This window comes from Leptopilina boulardi, unplaced genomic scaffold (genome assembly GCF_019393585.1).
Source record: "Leptopilina boulardi isolate dan_hultmark-lab unplaced genomic scaffold, ZJU_Lbou_2.1 LbouV2_302, whole genome shotgun sequence".
NCBI classification, from domain to species: Eukaryota; Metazoa; Arthropoda; class Insecta; order Hymenoptera; family Figitidae; genus Leptopilina; species Leptopilina boulardi.
The window spans coordinates 371,106-398,557 of NW_026137866.1; the positions used below are offsets into that span (position 1 = coordinate 371,106).

General features: G+C 27.9%; 2 protein-coding genes across 3 annotated transcripts; one reads left to right on the forward strand and one right to left on the reverse strand.

The window, feature by feature from the left end:
• Positions 1-2,051: 2,051 nt before the first annotated feature.
• LOC127282771 (uncharacterized) lies at positions 2,052-20,061 on the forward strand. Its single transcript, XM_051307253.1, has 11 exons — positions 2,052-2,991; positions 6,397-6,516; positions 6,655-6,781; positions 14,130-14,256; positions 15,615-15,716; positions 15,955-16,080; positions 16,192-16,340; positions 16,695-16,853; positions 18,144-18,386; positions 18,560-18,841; positions 19,611-20,061. The coding sequence occupies exons 1-11, from the start codon at positions 2,800-2,802 to the stop codon at positions 19,844-19,846; spliced, it is 1,863 nt and encodes a 620-aa protein (XP_051163210.1). The 5' UTR covers positions 2,052-2,799; the 3' UTR covers positions 19,847-20,061.
• On the reverse strand, positions 7,357-10,659 carry LOC127282772 (uncharacterized). Of its 2 annotated transcripts, none has more exons than XM_051307255.1 (5): positions 10,283-10,659; positions 9,831-9,929; positions 9,508-9,619; positions 8,526-8,630; positions 7,357-7,738 (listed from the first exon to the last, which is right to left on the reverse strand). In XM_051307255.1, the coding sequence occupies exons 1-5, from the start codon at positions 10,405-10,407 to the stop codon at positions 7,457-7,459; spliced, it is 723 nt and encodes a 240-aa protein (XP_051163212.1). In that variant the 5' UTR covers positions 10,408-10,659; the 3' UTR covers positions 7,357-7,456. The 2 variants fall into 2 exon arrangements, with proteins under 2 accessions (XP_051163212.1, XP_051163211.1); XM_051307254.1 differs by having other exon boundaries at positions 9,831-9,992; positions 10,283-10,644.
• Positions 20,062-27,452: the final 7,391 nt, after the last annotated feature.

Sequence of the window (27,452 nt, forward strand, 5' to 3'; positions counted from 1 at the left end):
TTATATAATTATAGAAATAATAATAATTTTAATATTTTTTTTCAAAAATGAGAATTTTTGATGAATCATCAGAAAAAAGAAAATAAAATAAATATAAAAGCGATATATAGAAATTATATCGAATAAAAGTTGAAATGATGGAATCACGTTCTGGATGAAATTGGGTAAGTTGTGAAAGGTTTGTAGTTTGAAAAAAAAGAAGGAGTGTGAGAGAGAAAAAAAAATAAATAAAAAGTTTGAGGACCAGATGTAATAAGAGAATCATAGAAAAGTGGAATGAGTTCCAAATGACTGCTCCTTGCCGTTTTGCTCCTTTCCGTCTTTCCTGCCGTCTTTTCTTTATAACTGCACTTCATCATCACACGTCTCTTTTCCTTTTAATGTACCTCATATTCCTATAAAATCCCTTTTTAGTGTCCATTCATCCCATCCGGCAATATTTCATTCCTCGAATTATTATCAATTTTATATAAAGTTCCTCAAAAAGTTCCTTCTTTTTTTTTATCTGACAAAGTTGCGCGATTTAAAAAAAAAACAGTCAAAATATTAAACATATATAAAAAAAAAAAATTGAGAATTAATTATAAAGAGCTGTAATTAATTCTCGCGATGAAGACATTAATAAGTCAATTAATTATCCATAATAAACGGAAAACTACAAACTTGGAAACTGGGAAAATTCTCCTATATAAGGAAAATTAGGTGCAGTCATTAATTAATTATTACAGATTTAAACTTTTCAAGCTGTCAAAACAATTTTGACAATTCTTCTTTAGTGAAAGCTTTTACGATGTGTGAGGGTCGCATTGCTTTAATTTAAACTTTTAAGTATTTGATAGCATTTCCTTGTGCATTGTGTAATTCAATTTTAGAGAATTTGAGAGAAATTTCATCGAACCAAATAATTATTTGAATTTTTGTATTTTAAAAAAATTCAATTTAGTTGAATCAAATAAATTTTTTCAAAACTGCTTTTAGAGTGGTAAAAAAATTTATTTGATTCAAATACTCGATTATTCGATTGAAATAAATATTTACTTGAACCAAATAATTTTTATTTGAATTAAATAAATTATACAAATAATTATTTCATGCAAATAAATATTTGTTTAATATAATCGAGTATTTGAATCAAATAATTTTTTTTCCAGTTTAAAATTGCATTGACTCGAGAATGCCATGTCTGACTGAAACAGTCTTTTACTACTGCCTCAATAATTACGTAAAAAGTTACTAAAAAAGTTTTACTGAAAATAACTTTTACTATTAAAATTTTTTTAAGTCAAGTCGGTCTGATTAAAACATACTTTTACTACATAAAACCAAACACCAAAATTTATTTGATTCAAATAATCGATTGTTTGATTATTATAAAAAGGTAGGTATAAGGTACTTGAACGAAATAATTTTTATTTGAGTCAATTAAATGATATTTGTTTTAAATACAGAAATTATTGGTTCAAATACAGTTTATTCAATTTAAATAAAAATTATTTGGTACAAGTAAATATTTATTTGGTTAAGTAAATATTTATTCGGTCCAAGTAAATATTTATTTGGTTAAGTAAATATTTATTTAGTCCAAGTAAATATTTATTTGGCTCAAGTAATCATTTACTTGATAAATTTTTTTTTTAATTTTTGAATAAAATAAATTTTTTTTCTAATACCTGTTAAAATTGATTGAAATTTATTTCGAAAAACTATCGAATAAAGAACAAAATTGTAGGAAAAGTATTTGAATTATTTCAAAGTGGCAATAAATTTAGCATATTTTTTTTGTCACTTTTAGTGTTTGTGTAATAACAATTTTCATGTGTTTGCGCAGCAATTGGTGTGAACTCAATTGTATTCGTATATATATAGTGGGAAAATGGTGTTTGGGATACACTTTTATTACAAGACAATTCGCCATGAAATTACCGCAGCAGAGGCAATTTTCTACGTTGATCGCGCTGTATTAGATATTAGGTAGAGGATAATTTTGGCACGTCCCACGCGATACACAAATGCTCACGTACCATGCATGTAGTTCTTAGTCTCGAAATCGCTCACGACATAACTGAACGGAAGTCATTCTAAAATATATCGGCGTTCATTTCTAATCATCTCACGCGTATATAACTTTAAAACAAAAATTTTCTTTTTTTTCTATATAGTTACATATCGGAAAAATGATAAAAACAAACTTTTTTTTGTTCCATAAATTTTTTAATAAGGCAATATGAAAAATAATTTTTTTTTTGATTTTATATAAAATTAAATTTTTAAACTACAAAAGAATTTTCAAATTTATTTTTATTTTTATAAAAATAGAGTGAATTTCAGTGCGTTTTATTTATGATGAATAAAAATAGTGAAACTTTATTTGTAAAATGGTTTACAATGTTTAATGGGAAAGTGAGTGGGAAAATAAATGAGAAAACTAAACACTATATGTAAGATGTCTATTGCCTCGGTATTATTTTGACAGATTTATAGGCCATGAACTAAGTTGAATATGATTTAAATATTTACTTATTTTTAGAAATTGAATATTGCTGAGACAAATGGTAAAAAAATTAGAACGGTGGAGAACGTTTTCCTTTTTTGAAAAAATTTTGACTTTTTTTTTTAAAATTAAAATTGATTTAAAAATTAATTCCAGAACTTTTTAGAGTAAATTAAACTGTTTTTTTTTGTGTGAACAAAAAAAAGGTGTTTAAAGTATATAAGTTTGATCTGTGACATGAATGGAAAATTCAAATCGAACGGGATGTGATCGTTATTTAAATTTCTCAACTCCGACGACAATATAAAATGCCACCTCGACTTGATGCAGTTGATTCGATGGATGTGGAAAAGCCGTCGAGGTGTTTGAGATTCTTACGTCTACTATGGAAATTCTGCAAGTGCGTTTTCTCCCATGTGAGCCTGGTATCTCTCGTGGTCGCCTATTGCGTTTTGGGAGCCCACGCTTTTGTATCTCTCGAAGCAAACCATGAGCAAGAAGTAAATATATAGATATATCTCAAACACGAATTTCGAACAGGTTTTTGAACATGTGAATCCCCTTAGGCAATACACTGGTGAACTTACCAGCAATTTTTTTTTTCACAATTCCTCGACTTGAAAAAGCTTCTCAATACTCAACTTACGACTTGAATATATAAACACTAACAATGTTCACATGTACCACTGTTTTACTGGTAAAAGGAGTTTCATTTTGGTTTCAAAGTACGGAATAAATAAAGAGGCAAATACTAACGAAAAGGCTTTCCCATGGGAGGGCTTTATTCCAGCTTTTAGTGTTTCAATCGATACTTAGAATTGGTTCTCTAATTCAAATGAGTAGTTTTACTATTTTTTAATTAAATATTACCTTTTAATTTATAGTTTTTTATTAATTTTGTAAAAAAATTACTAAAATTTAGTAGAAATTTTCACTAATTTAATAAAATATTACTATTTGATTTAGTAACATTTTTTTTATTACTTTTGTAAAAAATTACTAATTAGAAATTTTCACTATAATTTATTTAGTAAAATATTAATAGTTTTAGTATAATATGCTAAGTCTGAATAAAACCGTATTTTACCGCCTCAATAATTACGCAAAACGTTACTAAAAAGTTTCACTGAAAATAATTTTTACTATCTATTTGTTAAGTTGGTCTGACTAAAACATGGTTTTACTACTGAAATACAAAAAATATACCATTGAAATTCAATTGCTGTATAGTCGAAGGGGTTACAAAATGACAAAATTTCATTATTTATGAACTCATCTCTGTACCAACTATTTTTACAAGACTTTTTTTTATTCTCATTTCTTCTTTTTTTTCTGTTCTTTAACATGAAAGCCAAAAACCCATAAATATCTGAATAACCGGAACAAATTCCAATTCTATATCAACTGCTTCGCAAGTCTGCTTGCCTTTTCCTCTTATTGACGAATGAATCTCCACGTTCATGTTTATTCTGCAAATAATTTTCACACTTGCTTTTTTTTTTTTATTTTCATATTCATAACTTCTATTTAAAGATATAAAAAATTTTTTAGTGTATTTCGAAAATTTTGGTTTGAAATAATTTTATATAGAAAATTTATCTTTTCATTTATAAATTCGTATATATGCAAATACATGAAAAAAATGTTAAAATTATTTAAATTTAGTTCTCTTTTGAAAAAGAATAAACCGCTTTAATATATATATAATATATAATTTTTTCTTCTTTTTAACAAAACTTTTAGAAAATTTTTCTAAATAATTTTACATATCAAAAAATTTAACTTATAGTTTAAATACGTATATGTAAATGGATAAAAAAAAAATTTTTTTAAATTGAAAATAAATTTACAAAAAAATTAAATCAGAATTTCAGTACAATTAAATAAAACAAAATGTTTATGTTCATATCTTTTGTTCCATCAATTTTCACTGAAACTAAACGAAAATTCCTTTCGCACAGATGAATATAAAAATATGTACGAGTATCGACATTGTTTTTTTTTTTTTTTTTTATTTCGCTGCAATATGTATGAAACTCAGATTCTTCTAATAATTTCAAAGATAATCCCTCGAAATCCCCCGGGGTATATTTCAGGAATATCGCGACTTTTCAGCTTTATCTATATACATATATACTATCATTAAAGATAGAAAATGAATACATTTTTCCATTTATTAAACATTAAAACGAATAAATATAATAATGAAGTATAAAATTAAATTACAAAAAAAAGAAAGAAAAAATAAATAAAAATGTTAATCTTAAACAAAACAAAAAAAATCTGTATTCAAATTTGATTAATGTTGAAGTTTATTTGAGTTTCATAGGAGAGAGGAAAGGGGAAGAGAAAGGCCATCAATTTTGATGGAAATAAACATCAATTGATGAATCGCGTCAACTTTTCCAACATTAATGTATCTTTAGGCGGTTTATAGATTCGGTGAAACTTGTTTGTTATATAATTTGAGAACCGCTTTTATCCAATTTAAGCTGTTTATCTTCGTTATTTTCGTCGATTTGAAGCATGCAGGTACAGTTTAGTGTTTATCGATCGTTTGACCAATCCCGAGGTATATATATAATACAATATATATTTATATAAATATATATATATATATACGTATATCGACTACACGATTTATGCACGCTTTGTTGATTAATGTATGCATTATTGAGAAAGACCCATATCCAATTAATAATAACGCACATACAATATTCCATTGTTGATTTATTCATTTTCACAAATTATTAACTACCGGTATTTATTCAATAACAGAAAATAAATTGCAAACTCTTGGAAGCATTAGTTTATAAATTGATTAATTAATTAAATCCGTAAATGCTTGAAAAAGGGTCACTTGCTCTCTTTGTCTGTCTGTCTGTCACTCTCTTTCTCATTTGGATGTAATTTTGTTAATTTGATAACATTTGTTTAAATCATTTTCATTTATTTATATCGACGAATTATATTTTAATCAGTTTTAAATTCAATCGTTAATTATTTGGGATGGACATATTTTAATTAGACAATTTTTGGATTAAAATACTAATAATCATATTATATTTATTGAAATTTAGAGAAAAATTAATTAATTTGTCTAAAATTTATGGCAACTGCACAGAGAACAATGGAAAAATGAATAAAGTAATTTTTTACTACTTTTAAAAGTAAAACCGGAACTGCCCACAGTTTCTACGCATTTTTGGCAATTTTTACTTCAGAAATAGTAAAATTTACTAGGTCCGAAATAATTTTTACTACTTTCGGAGTAAATTTTACTATTTTCGCAGTAAATTTTACTATTTCTGGAGTAAAAATTGACAGAAATGCGCAGAAGCTACGGACAGTTTCGGTTTTACTTTTAAAGTAGTAAAAGTAACTTTATTCGTTTTTCCATTTGCGAAAAAAAATTATTTTACTAAAATAATCGTCTACTTTACTATCAAATAAGAATATTTATTTGTATCGAATAATTTTTATTTGCGTATAAAATAATTTTTATTTGCATAATAATATTTATTTTAAAATAATTTTTACTTGAATCAAATAATATGTCAGAAAAAAATAAATTAAAATTTTTTTTTTTTTTTTGAAAGAATCGTGAAATTGGTTTTATTCCATTTAAAAAGAATTTGCTGCAAATAAAGACCGAGAAGCTATCGGAGAAGTTGAGGGAGAGAGTAGTGGACTCTACTTGATTGAAAAAAAGGCATGAAGAAGAAAGAGAGCAAAAAAAAAAAGAGTGCACTTAGAAATATGATCCTGTGATTTTTCTTAATTGCAAAAGTCCTTTAGCTTGTTATTCAATCCCTGGCGCTGTATGGATATAATAATAATCGAGACACTTGAAATGCCTTGACAACATGAAAAGTGTCATACGCTCAAGACGTGTTTTTTGTCAGGTTAAAAAGAGCATTAAACATCTTCGAGGAAATATGACGCAGAAGCTGTGGAAGATGACGTTGGACTCAAAGGTGTTAATGGAAGAGAATTGGACGATCGGAGCCATGGATAAGCTCAAGGTAAATGGAACTTTTCGTTTTTTTTTCTTCTTCTTCTTCTTCTTCTTCTTCTTCTTTTTTGCCCTCTGCTTAAATAAGTCTCGTTCTTTCATCTTAAAAGAAAATTTTAATTGCATCCGGAGTTATGATCGTTCGCAGATCTTTGAGACGAATCTGCTAAAGAAAATGAAAGAGGAGGGATGGGATGGAAACGAGGAGGTGAATAATGTTCAATGGACATTTGCTGGAGCACTATTTTATTCCATCATTGTTATTACTACCATTGGTGAGTTCTTGTTACATGTATATACATAATCATCGTTTATTTCACATTTCTAATTATTTTAATTAGTCAGAATTCCTTTATTTATAGGTGAAAATTTACTAAATTTATACTTTTTATTTAAAAAAAAAGTATTACTAAATCAAATAGTAATAGTTTACTAAAAAATTTAGTAATATATCAAAAATTAATAGAAATTTTCACTAATTTTTAATATATATTTACTAAATTTTTTAGTAAACTAAATTTGATTTAGTAATATACAAAAAATTAGTGAAAATTTTTAATACTAATTTTTAGTGATTTTTTACTAAAACTAAAAAAATCGATAATATTTTACTAAAGAGTTAGTAAAAATTTCTACTAATTTGAATTAGAAAAAACTAATTCTCACTATTTTATAGAGAAACATTATTATTATTTACAAACAAAGTTTTTTATTTCTATTTCGATTTTTACATTGGAAAAAAAGAAAAAGAAAATGTTTCAATTAATTTTCATTTCATAAAAAAAATTTTGAAAATGAATTTTATTTATTGAACAAGATTAAAGGGAATAGAAAAAAAAAATTCCTCGACGAGATTAAAAAAAACATGTTTAATGATAATTGAATTTTCTCTCCTTTTGGCTATATACGAGAAAGAAGGTATTTACTTAGGAAATACTAGGAAATCAGTTTTAATTCTCGGTAGATTTTTTCGTCGCGCTTGCGTCATCTTTTAGTGGGTCTTTATTTGCAGAACGTGAATAAAAATCAACTTCACTGTGAGGGTTAAAAGGTCGTTGATTTTCGTATCTGTCGGGTCCGTATGGCCTCCCGCCATATGGTCGGCCATAATTAATATCATCTGGACGATAATGTCCGCTTAGATGACCCTGGTAATCACCATGGAAATTGCCTTGAGGTCTACCGTAATAATTTTGTGGAAAAAAATTCACCTGCCCCAAATTTGGTCTTATCTAAAAAAAATCAATAAATATCATCTCTTTACTATATTTTTCACTCATTGAACAAATTTTTTTCTTTTTTAGAAGGAAAATTTATTCAACGTAATTAATATATTACACCAGAATGGATTTTCCTTTTAAGAAAAAAAAAATTAATTCACAAAGAATAAAACAAGATTTGAACTTGTTTTTGAAAAATATATTTCATTTATCTTTGCGGAATATTTATTATTGCATAAAACTTGTGGATTGCTTTTAAAGAATGTTGTATAAGATAAAGTGATAAAAAAAAGAAAGAAGGGAATAAAAGTTAATAGAAGCTTTTAAAAAAAAGTACCTTTCTTCTTGCTGTTATTATACTATTATATTCTTCTCTCTTTCATTATATTATATATATTTTATCATTTTTCATCATTTCTCTTAACTAGAATTTTTGCACAAAAATAAATGAGAATATAAAAGATACGATTATATATATTTTTTTTTATTAAATTATTATTAATTAATTATTATGTTGGCAACTTTGAAAAAAACTAAATGAAAAATTGAATAGTTTGTCAGGCTAACCAAAAAGTATATTATTTTCAATTATTCAGTTTTTTTGAAAGAGAAGGATTTGTATATCTTTTGAGGAAAATAAAAAAAAGAGATAAGGGGGCAAAAAAAAGAATGAAGTAAAATATCAAGTCAGCTTAATATGCCAAGAAGATAAATCTGATGCTGCTGAATCTAAAGCATATAGTAAATTACAGCCTATAAGCATATAAGCTTATTCCTAAGCTTCTTCAGTCACACTCACCGGATAAGACGCGTGGGAGCCATAACTGGGATTTCCTGCAGGCGTTAGACCAGGAAACTTGTTGCTATTGTAACAGCAGATCGCTTTACCTTGCGAGCAAGTGCCCTAGAGACGATTTATAATATAAATATTTATAATTATTATTTTCAAAAAATTATTTCATTATGCTCAAAAAAAATATTTATTTTATTCAAATAAATATTTCACTATTTTGAAAAAAATATTTTCCTGATACCAAATAATTTTTATTTATTTATATATGGCAAAACCCTTTCGTACAAAGTACTGTAAAATACAAAAATTACAGGAAAAAAATTTTTATACCTGGAACAGCAATAAATTTCATTGGAATAGCAATATATTTCACTAAAACAGAAAATTTTCGCTATTCTAGAGAAACATATAGCTGTTCCAGATAAAGATTTTTTTCCATTAATTAAATTTTATTTGTTTCAAATACAGAAATTCAAATAAAAATTAATTAGTAAAAAATGGAATTATTTGATACAAATAAATATTTATTTGATAGATAATAATAGACGAGAAACCGATTATACTAAAATCAAAAAAATTTTCTTGGTCATTTATAAAATATCAATTATTTCATTGAAAAAAATACTAAAAAAATGGTAAATTAACTTGATTATTTACTATTATTCATTGAAAATAATAATTTGATAGAAATATAATTTTTTTGTTTCCCTATAGTGTGAAAATAAAAAATGGTGCTGAAATTATTTATGTGTGTGGATTTATGATGTAACATTAATGTCCAATTTCAGAGCTTACAGAAGTTATTAAAGAAATAATTTCGTTCAATGAGAAATCCATTTGGAATCTCGCAGTGGGGTCACGTAATAGATTTCAGTATAAGCTGGATGCCGATATCATTTAGACATTAGAGTTCGACCCATACGGTCGAGAATTCCCAGACAGAAACATGCTTTAAAAAAAAAAAATTTGTTTTTGATGAAAAACTCACGAAATTCAAACCTGTCGAAGGACAATTAAAACTGTAGGCGCATTTACAAATTTCAAATTGTCGATATCGGGGATCCTCGGGTCCCAGGAAATCCTCCCTTCCGCCATTTGGCCTAAAACACATTTGAATGTGAATAAAAAATTGCATCTTTCAGAAAAAAAACGCTTTTTTAGATAAAAATATAATTTTTTTGTTTGCAGAAATAGAAATCGAAAGTATAAAGAAAATAAATTATTGTTAATTAAAATATTGAAATAATTTTTTATACCTACTTGAAAGAATTTTATAATATAAAAATAAGTTACAGTTTTCGAATTATATACCTATTCAAAATTCCGGTTGGTCCACCGGGTCCCACCAAAACTTCCTCTCGATTTGGACCAACATGAGGTCCATGACCGAAGGATCCTCCAAACTGTGGTCTGTATTCATTAAAAGGGTTGTTTCCAAAATTGGAGTTTAGATTAAAGTCATTTGCAAGGTACCTATATTTCAGAGAAATACAATAATTTCTTTTAAATTAATATTTTAATTTAATTTAATAACTTTAAAAAAAATTTTTTTTCCTAGTTAGAAAGTTAAACTGTCAATTGACGTGTTTCACATTGTCCTTTCTTTTCCATTTGCCCCCGTCAGTTATGTTTTCATTTTCAAAAAAAGTTGTTTTGAAAGAAGAAGAAGAAGAAGTAAAATAAAAAAGAAACGCAACTAAGAGCTTAGATGTTTTCTCGGAGAAAAGCACACTGAGTGGACCAAAAGCGGAAACTGTGCTCACCTCGCTCTCTTTTCATCTCGATTTCTTGGTTCTCCGTCGTCGTTCCAAACCCATTTGTTTTCATCATGAAGGGCGATGGCAAAAGCGATAGCGGTGAAAAATAAAGCAATGCTGATCCTACACATTTTTATAAGCGGGGCCAAAAAAAAGGCCTATAAAATTATTTACAATGAGTTGCAGAAAAAAAATTAAAAAAAAAAAAAAACCACACGAATTTTTTTTCTCTCACGTTTTATTTATAATTTTCCAATTATACCGAAAAAATTGACATAATTCTTTTAATTTACTATTAAATAAAATTTAAAACAAAATTTTTAGTAAAATTTTATCAATTTTTTATTATTTTATTTTTATTAAACATTTCACAATACTGTATTTTTCGATATTTATTGTTTTTGAATGTATTATTTATAAATAATTAAATAAATTTGATTATCAATTGATTTATTTTGAAAAATTAAATAGAAAAAAATAAATATTGAACAATTGTCACATGACTGATTTTACATGATCGCTAACAAATCCGCGAAATGCGACTAAACGAAAGTGAAAGCGAATGCTTATATATATTGCTACAAATTGTAGACGATAGCCATTCCCTGTTGAAAAGACCTTCGTAGGCTACTCATTCACTCGTAAATGAACCAAATTTTTTTTTTATTCTTGGGGATTCCCCTGTTTCTTAAGACATTTGTTTAAAATTACATAAATTATTAAGAAAAAAAAAATAGAAATGGAAAAACCAGTACCTATATATTTTCTTTGAGAAAAAATCAACTTATAAATAAATAGATAACAATTGAGAAATTAATGCAATAAAATAGTAAAAAAAAAGTAAAAATAGTAAAAAAGAATTTTGTTATTAAATTAATTTCAATATTTTACCTAATATTGGAAAAATTTTATTTTAAAAGAATTTTTTAAATTTAATTAAATTCAATAATGATGTAATTTATCAGAGAAATTATAAACGTTTGTAAATTTTCGAGGATTCTTAATTAACTTTCAACTTAATTATATATTACGTTGTTTTCAATATAATTTTCGATTAAAAGCTCTCGTTTATATATAGAGTAAAGTGAACGAAATGCTAATTTGTTTAAAATGTTTATAATCGATCCCGAAACGAATATTGTAATACATCATTTAAATTAATTTTGAAACATGAATTTTGTTTCGAGAAAATATCATTTTGTTAAAACACAATTAAATTGACTGTTTCTTCGAGTATATATATATATATATATATTATTGTGCTCTTTAATTTATTTTGAAATTTTCATATTACGCATTGATTAATTTCACTTAAATATTGTTTTACATAATTCAACAGGTTCTGAAAATAATCGCTAAAATCAAATTTTGATTAATTTTTTATTTTACAATACAATTAAATTTATTTACGAAAAGTCGTTTTATTTTTTAAAAGAATTATAAAAATATAATTGAAATTTGAAAATAATGTAAAGAATATAATAAAAAGACATTAAAATAAAAAAATGTTATAAAGGTAAAAATTATTAAAAAATTGAAAGCAATAAAAATCGTTTGAGAAGTAATGGAAAAAGATAATGAAATTTTTTTCTGGATAAAAGGTGAATGAAAACTCTTTTGCGTGGGGAAATAAAAAGGAAAATTGTAATAACTGCAGATATTGCAAGGAAAGACAAAAGTAAAGCGTGTGAAGATGACATGTAATGAGAATCCCTCCTCGTTTTACGGTAACAGCATATATATATATATACATACCATGACTTCTGACAAAGGTGCGTGACGCGTGACCGACTTTTAGGATGCAATCGGATCGAACGTTTCGGATATCCGGTTCCATTCTTTGTCTAGATTGATCTTCTCTTCATTGCGGGTGCGGTCTGTTTTACGTGATAGACATCGCTTTTTCAATTTTCTTTTGCATTTTTTTTTTTTTTTTTTTTTTTTGTTTTCACGCAAAAAATGACATTTATCTATTAACTATATACTCGCCTATGTTGGATTGTAAACGTCCAATTTGTCATTCTCAACAAAAAAAAATTCATGTATTCCATTCCATATAAAATTTCTTCAACATCTACTTTAAATCCATTTATTCAATTTGTCACGCACATTCGTACATTTATTTTTCCATTACAATTTGTAATTTTTTTTTTTTACCAAATTTTTAACTATTTATAATATTTCTGTTTTTAATATTTTTTTAAATTTTCTTTTATGTTTCTTTTTGGATTTTAAATCGTTGATATGTTGCAAAATTGATTCTCTTATTTACGATGAATATTTTTTATTGCCTTGATTTTGTAATACTTTGTCGAATCACTTTTTTTTTTATTCATTTCGCTAACTTTTGTTTTATTAATAATATAGTTATTGAAGTTTTCTTTTTTTTTATATATATACAAGTCTGATCTTATTTTATTGTTCAATATTATAATTTTATTTATTTTAATGCGCGGAAGTTTTAAATATAACAATTTTCATTCCTTGAACGAGTTTCTTCATCCGATAAAAAAAAAAAACGATAATAAAAATTAATTTACGAGAAGAAAATAAATGCCGCTTCTTAGAGAGCAACTTTTACCGCAATTTCATTTATTTGTAATTCTTTCATAACTAATATAAAGTTATTGTAATTATTTTTCCATTAATCTACTACTACTTTTATTATTATTATTATTATTATTATTTATTAAATAAAAAATAAATTAGATAAAAAAAATTGCAAAAAATTAATAAATATTTTTTTTTCTATATTGTCGCGCTCAGAAAAAAATCTCGTTATAAAATTTTGAATCCTTTTTTCGGAACACCAGTATCTTATTCTACATTAGCACATTTTTTCAAGGAGCACAGATTTCCTTTTTTTTTTTTTGTTATTTATTTGATTGAAAGTTGAAAAGATGGAAATAGAAATTTTTCTCATGGAACACAATCCATCAATGTAAATTTTTATGCGGTGAAAGAATCAATTGGCCCCGCCCCAGCAGCTTCCATCGACTCTTCTTCTTCTTCTTTTTTTTCCTATCCTTCTCGTTGCATTTTCCCTCCTTTTTGACATCACTCATCTTTTTCTTTTCTTCGAGGAGACCTTGTCCTCCTTATCGTCCTTGCCATCCGCGTACAAATCATATCCCATAAATCTCATACATATACACGTATATATGTATGTATGTACATACGTGGGATTTCACCACCTTGGCCTCAACCCGTACCCAGCCAACCAAAAAGCGAATAATGAATAGCTAAAAATCAAGGTGACGAAGTGGGCTCATATTAAAACCAGATAATGACCTCAACAAAACGAGAATTATATTTAGAGAATAAAATTTCTCTTTTTCATTAGACGAAAATATTTCTTGTAGAAAAAAAATTATACTTTCAACCAAAATTATTTAACTAAATTACTTTTAGCCAAAAAAAGTTGTAAAGAAAAATAAATTCTTTTCTTTTTAGAGAAGAGATTAAAAATTTACTATTAATTATAACTATTTTCTATACTAGTTATAAATTTTTAATATATTTATTTTAATTCGAGAAAAAAAATTATTTTCTGTGAAAATTACTTGTATATATTAAGAAATACAATAGATATTTTTATGCCATGTTTACCGGGAATATATATGTTTTATCAGAATTTAATAAATCTTTTTTCTTTTGAAAATAAATATTCATCAAAGTTTACTAGCGACGGAACATAAAAAAAATGTCATTGACTCGTTAGTTTATTGCTGAGAACGAAGCACACTGATAAACGGATTTTTTTTTACCCCATCAAAAAAAAAAAAAAAAAGAAAGAAAGAAAAAAAATATAGTCCATTCTAATCTTTACCCAGCTGTAATTTTTGTTCTGTAGGCTATGGCCATATTGCACCGAAAACTCGAAATGGTAAAGTCGTAACAATATTTTATGCCATACTGGGTATACCTCTGATGCTCTTATGTCTTTCGAACATCGGTGACATCATGGCATCTAGCTTCAGGTACAACTTTTTTTTCTTTTTTTTTCTTTTTATTATATTTTCATATTCCAATTGACATTTGAACGTTCCATCCATAAAATTTTATGCAAAATCGATTTTCATATTACAAAAAAAAAAAACATTTGGTAAACGAATGAAATGTAAGGTATTTTTAAATGCTTTCACTACTACCTCTAACATTACATTTTTATTGGTTTTTTATTGTTGAAACATTCTTGCAAATGAGCGCCTTTTATAACAAAAGTTTAATTTTCGCAATCTTGCATGTGAATGTGTGTTTGTTTGAAATTTCTTACATAGGTTTTCGAGGCCGCTACATCAGAATAACAATTTTTGAATATTTGTCCGCCATATTGGATCTTTAAAAAAACCGACAAATTTTTGTTTTTGTAATAGAAAATTATTTTTAATTTATTTGCTGTATTTTTTTTTATATGGAAGTATTATTAAATTGTGTAGCTTCTGTTTAGAAAATGGAAAAATTCTCAAATTGAAAAAAAAGTTTTTTTTTTTGTTTCGAAATTTGTTGTTAAAAAAAGGCGGCATAGATGAAAATAATTTATAAAACTGATTGTGTTGATTTAGTCCTGTTCATTTGCATTATTCCAACATCGTAAAAGCAGGACGATAAATTTTTAAGCTTTAACCCACTACAGTGGAATACAAATTTCTACTCTTCGAATTATAGATGCCTCGACTATGCAGTAGCTTTTAGTTCATTAAATGCTGCGCATTAATACGGTCGAATTTTAGCAGACATTACCGTGGCTTTTAATAATGATCGAATATACGAGCTTGTTCCATTATTACGCAGTAATTCCTAGTCCTAAAAGTTCCAAAAAATTTTAATAATCAAAAGTTACCCTCCAAATATTGACTTTATTATTGATTTGCTTTTTCATTCATCATGACATTGTAATATTAGTGAACAATAAGTGATATTAATTGAGATTCTAATTGAAAGATTTTAATTTATTAAATTTTTTATTAACATAAATTATCATATTTTATTTAATACAATTTAAATTGTAAGTGTGGTTTATCTAAATTATCTACTGGCACAGTACTGCGCTAGTATAGTAAATTCCCCTCTAAATTTGAATTAGTTAAAAGTGAGAATTTTTACTAATTTGATTTAGTAGTTTTTATTTTTTACTTTTACTGAAAAGTGACTAAAAATTAGTGAAAATTTTTACTAATTTAAATTAGTTTTTCACTAATTCAGATTTAGAGTCTGATATATGTTTCAAAACTCTATATAAATTTTGTGTGTTAGTGTGTAACAACGAAGAAAAGAACGTGAAAATTTCATACTGACATATTTCAAATAATTTTTCTCGACAACGTGTGCTTCGCAGGTTTTTGTATTGGAAGGTATGCTGTTACGTGTGTACTCGACCTCCAAAGAAAAAGAGACCTCGTAAAAATTTCTCCAGAGCACAATCTGTCCGTCAATCTTCGTATGTATATCCTGTCTTCTTCTTCTTCGTCCACATAATTAAATTATTACATTCATTTGTTGTCCTTTCACAACAACAATTTTATTAATTCACTTTTAATGAAAGTGAAACTTTCAGAAAAAAAATCGCCAATTCAATCACAATTTTGTAATTTGTTTAGTTTTTAATTATTTTTAAAAATACAAATTACTTTGCCGTTTTTTAATAAAAATTAAGAAAAGTTCATCTAAATTTTTAGAAGATATTCGGAAAATCGAGCACCATCTTTTCGTCGATCTATACGAACTAGTCAAAGATCCGCTGATTCGGCATTGGGACTTTCTGGAAGTACATTACGTACATCGTATTCCGATACTGAATGCAGGTGATTTTTTTTTTAATTGAATAAATTAATGAAATAACAATAATATTTAATAAATAATAATAATTTAGTAAGAACAAATTAAAATTCAATTTTTATTATAATATACCTTAGGTATCAGATTCAAAGGTACGATGGTATTGATCAGAGGAGGCCGGGGTCTTATCTTCCATCAACCGGAGCAAACTTGAACGTAGATACTAGGCAGTCGACTTTCTCCAGGTATTCCGATGTTCCTGTCTCGTCTCCGAAGATGACCAGAGGTACAAAGTTAATTTTCCTAATTGAAAATTAGTTCAAAAAACTTTTTTTTCTAATTAATGAAAATTATATTCCACTCTCATTCTTTGTCTGAAAAAATATTTCTTTTCAAATGAAATATTCTTTTCATATATAAAATTATTTCAATTTTAATTAATTATTAATTTTACATAATTGGCATTTTTAATTTTAACAATTTTTTAATAATTCTCTTTTAGGCCTATAAGTTTTTTTTTCCTGTGATTTAAAATTTTTCAAGCGAAAATGTGTGTGTGGAATAGCAATTTTTTTTTCGTAAATTGATAAGGAAATTGGTTAAAGGTGTGAAGTTGATTCCCTTCGAATTAAATTTTCAGGTCCCGCCAGGTTGACAACGCAATCACTTGATAGGCGATTATTGGTCAACCCCCATGATAATGATCGTTCACCTGTGTTCTTCAACAAGTATGCTCTCGATGATTTCGATGAACCAGTCAACGTTCACTCAAAATGGAGGACTCTTACCACTGATAGAGGTTTCAGAAAAAAATATAATACCTTTTTTTTTTTATTCAGTGTTCGCTTATTGCAAAATTGGCCATTTTTCAGCCTAAAATTCCGAAAAAAATATTTACCATTAAATTATTTATTATAAAAATCAAAAAATATATATTATTAATTATACACGGAAAAAAAGGAATTGCTTACAGATGCGCCACTTTTAGTTGAAGCTATTTTTATTTGAAACTACTTTTATTTGGCGACATTTTTAGTTGAAACTACTTTTAATTGGCGCCACTTTTAGTTAAAGCTACTTTTATTTGGCACATCTTTTTTAGTTGAAGCTACTTTTATTTGGCGCCATTTTTAATTTTCGTTACTTTTAGTTGAAGCTAATTTTACTTGGCGCCACTTTTAGTTGAAGCTACTTTTATTTGGCGCCACTTTTAATTTAAGCTACATTTATTTGGTACCACTTTTAGTTGGCGCCACTTTTAATTTAAGCTACATTTATTTGGCACCGCTTTTAGTTGAAGCTACTTTTAATTGGTGCCACTTTTAGTTGAAGCTACTTTTATTTGAAAATACTTTTAGTTGGCGCCACTTTTAGTTGAAGCTACTTTTATTTGGCGCCACTTTTAGTTGAAGCTGCTTTTAATTGGCGCTACTTTTAGTTGGCGCCACTTTTAATTTAAGCTACATTTATTTGGTACCGCTTTTAGTTGAAGCTACTTTTAATTGGCGCCACTTTTAGTTGAAGCTACTTTTATTTGAAAATACTTTTAGTTGGCGCCATTTTTAGTTGAAGCTACTTTTATTTGGCGCCATTTTTAATTTTCGTTACTTTTAGTTGAAGCTAATTTTACTTGGCGCCAGTTTTAGTTGAAGCTACTTTTATTTGTAACTATTTTTATTTGGCGCCACTTTTAGTTGAAGCTACTTTTAATTGGCGCTACTTTTATTTGGCGCCACTTTTAATTAGCGCCACTTTAAGTTGAAGCTACTTTTTTTTGGCGCCATTTTTAATTGGCTTCACTTTTAGTTGAAGCTACTTTTACTTGACGCCACTTTTAGTTGAAGGTTCTTTAATTTGGTGCCACTTTTAGTTGAAGCTTTAAGTTCAAGTAAATATTTAAATAATTAAAAGATTATTTAAAATAAATTGTTTTTTTTGGTGTAAACAAAGAATATGTTAATTTAGAAAAATTGAGGCATATTTTGTAATAATATAATAAGCGCTTATGTGAAGAAAATTCACAAGATGGTGAGAAAGAGAGAGAGAGAGATAGTTCCAAGTATTTATCGCTCTATATATTTGCATACAGTGAATTCAGAGAAAGCTTGCGGCAAAATAGAAGTTCCGGACGACCTGGAGGAAGAAGAAGAAAGGACACCCACGTTAGTAACGAGATCGTTGCCAAGAAGATGTCTCTCGGTGGAGGGTGCCACGAATAATAGATCCGGAATGAACCAAACGGCGCGGCCTGCTTCAGTTTTCCTTGAGATGGATAATCCTAGGAGGCTTCCCACCTCCACAAGATCCAGACGTCCTCGAAACTACTACATAAGTATAAATCTTTTGCATAATTTACACAAAATATGCCAAGAAGCGCGTCTCAAGAAATATCATCTTCACTTTCATTTTAAGCGTGGGAGGGGGAAATTTATTTTTCTCAACATTAGAATTTGCAAATAAAAGAATTTTTTTTTATTAAAAAAATTATTAAAAAAATTTTTTCAGCTCGACCTTATAGAAGAGAAGCTCCATCGCCACGAATAATGTCACCAATGGGTTTTGCAGTTCACCGACAAGTTTACGCTGATGATTTCGATGTAGATTACGATTATAATCCAACGGCTGAAGTTCAAGATCGAAGATCTGTGATAAAACCAGTGCCAATTTGGCTCTGTGTCTTTCTTGTAGTGAGCTATATATTCGGTGGTGCTTTTCTCTTCAATTACTGGGAGAATTGGGTCTTTCTGGACTCAGCCTACTTTTGTTTCATTACACTCACCACAATCGGTAAGAGGAATCCACCAAAGATTTCAACTCCTTAAGGAAAAAAGGTTCAAATTAAGGGGATTTTTTGTTCCTTTTTTTTCCCTCATAAAATGTGAATTCCAGACGAAACTAAAACCAAATTCTCCATTTCTTTTACTTTTTAATGCATATATATAAATAATTTTTATTTTTGGAGTAGAAAATATTTTTTTCTATTTAGAAAAGAAAATAAGGGAAACTAATAAATATATATATTCAGTGAAAAATGTTCTTTTTAGAAGGAAAAGAAAATTGTGATTCTTTTCCAAGAAGATATAGGTTTTTAAACTTTCTTTTAATTAAACACGCGTCCTTTCTAATGCGATAATGAAAAGTAGTTAAGAATAATTAATAACCAACTTTATTTTCACCGAGACTTGCATTTTCCGGAAAATTATATATATATTCTTAATTAATGTAAAAAATGGAAAAGACCATTATTTTAAAATAAAAATCATTTTATTTTGCGAAAAATTGATTTTTTCAAATATGATTAATCAAAAATAGAAACTTGTCTTTTAATTAAGAAAACGTCTTTCTTAGATAATGAAAATTAGTTAAGAATAATAAATAACGAACTCAATTTTGGATGCGATGAATTTCCTCTTGAAATGTAAACAGTCTTTTAATTAATATATAATAAAGTATATGCTTAAAAGTAAATTTACCGGAGAAAATCGAATTTTTCATTTTCCAAGTAAGAGCTAACTAATATGAAATTTGAATTCTCATGTAAATATTATGATTGCAGGATTCGGAGATTTTGTACCTGCACGAAAACTCAACGCCGAGCAGGGAATAGCCTTGTGCTCGCTTTATTTGCTTTTTGGAATCGCTCTACTTGCAATGAGTTTCAATCTCGTTCAGGAAGAAGTCATTAATAACGTGAAAAGCGTTGCGAAAAGACTTGGAATTATCAAGGAGCACGATGATGACGAAGAAGACGATGAGGACGATGAGTATGAGTACGATTATGGGGAAGATTGAGAAAACGAGAGAGTACCACCAACTCTCAACGGTTTAAGGATTAAAATCTCTTAATAATATCTTTACTTCTTCTGATTTCTGCCAACCGAGATTCCTCTTAATATAACCTTTTTTTGCTCCTTACAACCTTTTCTTTTTTCCTCAGCCAATGTCCTTTTTTGCGACTCTTTTTTTTATCCATATATTTAATTAAATTTTATTTCTATTCACAATAATTGGTTTTTAATTTATTTAATGTTTTTTAACTCCTTTTTTTATGTATCCTACAATTTAAAATCATTTCAACGTAAATCTTAATTAAAAATATATTTCTTTTAGAAATTTTAGATAAAAAAAAGAAACTAAATTTTTTACCGTGAAGAAAAAATAAAATTAATTAATTCCAAATATTGAAAAAATGACAAAATCCACGGAGTAAAGAATCTTTCCAAAAATAAAGCAATTAATTTTCTGCAACTTTGTTTCATATTCCAGCTTCTTCTGAAAGTTAACCTTTGTAGACATGAAAAGCTTTACAGTTCCAATTTCATTCAAATCGAATTTTGCCCGGTGGGAAGCAAATTCAATTATTCAAATTGAAGAATTTTATTTAACATAAATTCGTCGAGGACGAATACATATTTTTCTTTCAACTTTATATTTTTATGAAATATTTCTTCATTTAAATTTTTCACAAAGCTAACAAAACAAAAGAAAGCAAAATAAATTTTTTTTAAAATTATTACTATATTATTTAAAATATTTATATTATTTTTAAATTTCCAAATTTTTGGAATGAATACTGAAAGAATTACATTCAAAAAATTTATTGCACTATTTTTAAAAGAGGATGATTTAAAAATTCTTTTAAGGGGGGCAGTTTAAAATTTTTTGGAAATTCTTCTCTCGAAAATATATCACTAAATCGTAAAACAGGTAGGTAAATATTATTTGAGGCCATGTGGGGAAGACCTTCGATTCAATCGAAAATGTACTGCATTCACTTCATCGTGGTTTAGTTACATTTAACTCGAATTCAATTGTCAATTCTCGTTAATTAGACCAGCTCGAAAATCCTCTATAAATAATCGTTTTCCCACCAACACTTTCATCCATCATCCATATAAACTTCTCTCACCATTTGAAAATCTGTATTTAATTCATTAAAAAATCGTTTTCTGACACTCCATCATTTTTTTATAAACAAAAAATCTAGATCAAAAAACTAATTTCCATTAGTGACTCACTTTTTACTTTTATTTTAAATTAGTTAAATTTTACTAATTCGATAGTAAACAAATTTTTTTTTTACTATTAGTTAAAGTTTACTAATTCAAAAGCAAAAAGTGAGTAATTAATTCAAATTAGTTAAATTTTTTTTACTAATTCAAATTTAATTCAAAATACTCTTTTTTTTTAAAGGAAACATTTAATATCTAAGCATCTAAATATATAGAAAGGGAAGAGATTATTATAGAAATGGGAATAGGTCAAAACAGTGAAATGGACTTTAATTGTCATCGATTTTACTCTCGAAGAGCAATATAATCATAATGCATTTTGAAAAGCTCTTACAGAGCATTTACATTTATGTGTATCCATAAATCACAACACTTACATGTCAAATATCTTTCTGACTAAATAGCGTGTTTACAAGAGGAGTTTAGTGGATAATGACTCATAAATCATAATCAGAAATCAGATCCTTGTAACCTGTAATTTACGAATCGTAAAACTATAAATATTGTTATAATATTTAAATATATAGAGTAATAATTAAACAAAATAATACCCAAAAAGAAAACATAAAATAAAGTTTAATTTAAGAATTCGTAAAACAATGACAAAAATTGGAAAATTCAATGAATTAAAAAAATTTTTGTCCTCCATATTGGATCCGCCATATTGAATTTTAAGAAACTAACATCGGATTCGTAATCAGCTAACTCAACGAGTTTCGGGGGCTTCGAAATAACTATTATTTAGAGGTACTTTTATTTGAAAATACTTTTAGTTGAAGCTATTTTTATTTAAAACTACTTTTATTTGGCGCCACTTTAAGTTGAAGCTCATTTTAAGTGGCGCCACTTTTATTTGGAGCCACTTTGAGTTGAAGCTACTTTTAGTTGAAGCTACTTTTATTTGGCGCCACTTTTAGTTGAAGCTACTTTTATTTTGCGCCACTTTTAGTTGAAGCTACTTTTATTTTGCGCCACTTTTAGTTGAAGCTAATTTTATTTTGCGCCACTTTTAGTTGAAGCTAATTTTATTTTGCGCCACTTTTAGTTGAAGCTAATTTTACTTGGCGCCACTTTTAGTTGAAGCTACTTTTATTTGGCGCCACTTTTAGTTGAAGCTACTTTTATTTGGCGCCACTTTTAGTTGAAGCTATTTTTACTTAGCGCCACTTTTAGTTAAAGCTACTTTTATTTGGCGCCACTTTTAGTTGAAGCTACTTTTATTTGGCGCCACTTTTAGTTGAAGTCACTTTTATTTGAAACTACTTTTACTTGGCGCCATTTTTAGTTGAAGCTATTTTTAGTTAAAGCTACTTTAATTGGAAACTACTTTTAGTGGAAGCTACTTTTATTTGAAACTACTTTTATTTAAGGGCTTCTATACAATAAAAAGAAAATTTATTTCATTCAAATAATCGGTTATTTGACTTTTCATTTATTGATAAAATCACTATAAAGATTGAAGAAAAAATTGGTTTCTTTGATTTTATGTAAAATGCAGTTTTTCATTGGCTTCACGTTTTGCATTATCGATTCTTTTTGCATAGGATTTGATCCGTTGGAACAACAAGTGTGCAGGTGTAGTGTCGACTATGTGGCCTTTTTCTAACATAAATAACAGAAAGTTTGGCATTTATCCAAGACTATCAAGCAATGTCTGTGTGAGAGAGAGAGAGAACTGCTGCTGCCCGAGACCCAAATCGGATTGTTATCTTTGCATCTATGAGTGATATAAAAGCCACCTGTTAATTAATTGGCTACACTTTCAAGGAATTCATTTATTCAAAGGCTTCTTTTTTATAAATTGTATTCGAATCCATAATTTTTGTATATTTAAAATAAATAATTTGACTCAATTATTATTTTGATAAATATTTAGTCAAGTAACGGATTGTTTGAATCAAATAAATTTTTTTTAGAGGGAGGGATCAAAATTATCCCCTTCTACCCTTCAAATTATGAAGGATATGAAATTTTAAATTCAGATGTAAAATAATTTTAATGAGAATTTTTATTTTTTGTTCTCCAATTATATATAAAGTAGCTGTTCATTATAATTAGATATCTTTGTATGCATAACATTCACGAAAAATTATTCATATTTCACTCTCATTAATTTCTATTTAGCTCTTGCGAATGAAATTATATTGTAATTAATTGCAGGATAATTTAATTAATTTAGAAGTGATTGAAGTGTAATTATGGAAATATGTATATTGATAAAAGCTCCAGTGCAATTACATATGTAGCAAAAAAAAAAAAAAATTATTTATAAAAAAGAAAAAATCTTATTCTAACTTTTTCTTTACCAGTCAGGAATTTTTCATTCATAAATTTCATGCATTTTCTAAATTTTTTTTTACTGTTTTACAAGAAGAGAAAACAATTTTTTTGTTTTTCCGATCAAAAATAAGCATATTTTTTTTGATAAATCTGCGGATTTATAAAATTATGTGCTTTAGGTAAATATATATTTATTTGAATAGTCGATTATTTGAATCAAATAAATTTGTCTGATAATTTATGAAGTTTCTTTTTTATTTTTCACCAAATGAAATAGTTAAAAAGCTGTCATGAGCAATGCAAGAAACTCTGTTGAAAAAAAGTGGAGAACTTTTTTTTTTTAATCGGGTCAATCTAGTCTATATTCTCTGGAGGAACGTTTTCATGGACTTTTTGATTTGCAGTCGGCGCACAGAGGATAAAAGTGTTGAAAGTGAAAGACGAATGTCGTTGTTAAAGTCCTATTGAAGCTTTCATCAATTACGTACAGACCTATATGTAACCGCTAGTATGAGAAAAATCAACGAATCGAGATATTTCGTTTGGAATAAATTCTAGTTAAAATTCCAAAAAATCAATTCTAATAATTGGTTTCGATTTAGTAATTAAAATTATTTTTTTAAACTTTTACCGAAAAAAATTCTCTTTTTTGGTTGAATTTTATTTTCTATCTTGACCTATCTGTAATCTATGTGTTGAGTTTTCACCGCGTCTCGGCTAAATTGTGTCATTTGGTCCATAACGTGTCCCAGTTGGAAGTAGATACGCGTTCGTTTTTGTTGCGGCACGGACGTCACATACACGCAAAAAGAGAGGGATATCCCGGTTTGAAAAAGTCAGTGGTTGGGTCCGACCCGGTGTAAGTCGAACTTGAGTAGGTATTTTTAGCCAAGTGCTATTTTCAGTTAGTGTGTCGAGCGGAGAGTCTCGAAGCCAGTAGACTGGAAAGCCTCGACTTGATTCCTTTCTTCTGATGGGGCGCCGCCGCCAACGTTGCCGCCACCGCGTGTACAAACCTTCGACATTCCATTTGTACCTCGAAAAACTTTCGCGACTTTTTTAAATCCCAGATTAAAGGCTTTCCAAAGCAAGTTTACTGCGGTCGAACAACTCGCGGATAGAGACTTTTCGAAGCTCTCTGATTTTACAACTCGTCCCCAACAAAAACAAGCCAACTCCGTTCACAATAGTTTTGCCAAGTTAACAGGAAATTTCAGTGTACGAATTTTAAAAAGAGGATCAAGAGTAAAAAAGTTTAGTTCGAATTTTTTCTTTTTTTTTTTTTTTTTTTTTTTTTTAATTTTCCAGGGGGGGATAAAAAAAAATCATTTCCGCAGGTGCTGTTTCTACGTGACGTTTTACACATATTAAGTAAACACAACTGCTCTCAACAAATATTCACTTCCTCCGAAAAGTAGCATTTCAATTAAACTGACATCACATGCAGTCGGCAGAGTAGAAACTCACGTCAAAAAGTTTCTTCATATTCAGCAAATGTTGGAGAATTTCGTGAAAATTGTGTGTTAAATTCACCGACCGACGTTGCACAGCCACTTATTAAGATAAACGGAGCCATTCATCAAGATTCAAGACAAAGTAAGCTGTTGAAAAGAAAATTAAAAAAAAAAAAAACGTAAACTCTAGATAGAGCCACTTGATAAATGATGCAATTAAAAGTGCCGAGGTTCGGCCACTCAGATGCGGATCAATACAACAAACGAAACAGAAGTTGTAAAGTGATTATTAATTCCAATCAGAGATTAACTTCGAGGAAAAGCTTTTTCAGATTTCTATTATAATATGCTTCTTTGCTTTTTTTTTCCTTTTAAAAGCTGATTCTCACTATTCAGATGCAGAATCGATTTTTTTTTTTTTTTTTTAATTGCACTAAGTACCGAAACACGAACTTTTCTTTTTTAGACGAGAAATTTACACTTTTAAATTACTCTGAAGGGATTTAGCTTTTATCTTTTCACTTTGTTCGGTTTCATGTTTTTTCGGACTGTTTCGAGTGAAGGAAAAATATAAATAAGTACGCAACGATTAGAAATTAATTTTTATTACCATACCAAAAATTTGTCAGAGTTGTCTATTAATAATTAATTATCTAGTACAATTTTATAATGTCGGTAAAAGTAGTAGAACAGGAATGGTAAACAAATAATAAATATTTTTTTTGCAAACTCTTTTAGTTGAAATAAAGTGAATGGTAAAATGGAAAATAAAATTAGCTCAAGTGAAGCTTAATTTTCTCTAATTTAGATCCAGTGGGACTTTTTAAAAACAGGTGGTAATCGAGGGAATAATCACTCTTGTTAATCTCCAAAAGCGCTCCACAATTTTATTTTCTCTTGTAAACACATAAAATATTTGTAATTCCTCAGATTTTAAATTTTTTTAAAAAACAGGATCTTTGTAAATATTTTTGTTATTAATAATTACAGTTTTTAATTTTTACACTAAAAAAAAGACATGCAGCATTTCTGCCAAAATTGTTGATTCTAAATCATATGCTAGAATCTATATATTTTACAAAGCATATGCTTCAGAATCAAGAATTTTTATGCCCTTGCTGTTGATTCAACAGCATATTTTTCTCAGTGTATAATTATTTATTATTCTATTTTTATTTGAAACTACTTTTATTTAACGCCACTTTTAGTTGAAGCTATTTTTAGTTAAAGCTACTTTTATTTGGCGCCACTTTTATTTGAAACTACTTTTAGTTGACGCCACTTTTAGTTAAAGCTACATTTATTTGGTACCACTTTTAGTTGAAGCTACTTTCATTTGGCGACACATTTAGTTATAAAGCTACTTTTAATTGGCGCCACTTTTAGTTGAAGCTACTTTATTTGGCGCCATTTTTAATTGGCGTCACTTTTACCTGAAGCTACCTTTACTTGGCGCCAGTTTTAGTTGAGGCTACTTTTATTTGAAACTATTTTTATTTGGCGCCACTTTTAGTTGAAGCTACTTTTAATTGGCGCTACTTTTAGTTAAAGCTACTTTTATTTGGCACCACTTTTAGTTAAAGCTACTTTTATTTGGCGCCACTTTTAGTTGAAGCTACATTTATTTGGCGCCACTTTTAGTTGAAGCTACATTTATTTGGTGCAACTTTTAGTTGAAGCTACTTTTAATTGGCGCCACTTTTAGTTGAAGTCACTTTTATTTGGCGCCACTTTTAGTTGAAGCTACTTCTAATTGGCGCCACTTTTAGTTGAAACTACTTTTATTTGGCGCCATTTTTAATTGGCGCTACTTTTATTTGGCGCCATTTTTAATTGGCGTCACTTTTAGTTGAAGCTACTTTTATTTGGCGCCACTTTTAGTTGAAACTACTTTTAGTTGAAGCTACTTTTATTTGGCGCCATTTTTAATTGGCGTCACTTTTAGTTGAAGCTACTTTTAATTGGCGCCACTTTTAGTTGAAGTCACTTTTATTTGGCGCCACTTTTAGTTGAAGCTACTTCTAATTGGCGCCACTTTTAGTTGAAGTCACTTTTATTTGGCGCCACTTTTAGTTGAAGCTACTTCTAATTGGCGACACTTTTAGTTGAAACTACTTTTTTTTGGGCGCCATTTTTAATTGGCGTCACTTTTAGTTGAAGCTACTTTTAATTGGCGCCACTTTTAGTTGAAGTCACTTTTATTTGGCGCCACTTTTAGTTGAAGCTACTTCTAATTGGCGCCACTTTTAGTTGAAACTACTTTTTTTTGGGCGCCATTTTTAATTGGCGCTACTTTTATTTGGCGCCATTTTTAATTGGCGTCACTTTTAGTTGAAGCTACTTTTATTTGGCGCCACTTTTAGTTGAAACTACTTTTAGTTGAAGCTACTTTTATTTGTCACCACTTTTAGTTGAAGCTATTTTTTATTTGAAATTACTTATTATCCTTTGTATTTGCCGTGAGCCTTACAACAAATAAATGAACAAAAATAATATTTAATAAAAATTATTATAATTAGCCAAATATATTATTATTATTATTTATTAAAAATGAAAATGGTAAAAAAAGAACATGTGTAAAAAAAATAAAGGCGCTGAAGAATTTTGTAATTTTTTTTCTTTTTTGTCCAAGTAGTGGACCACGTCTGGCAT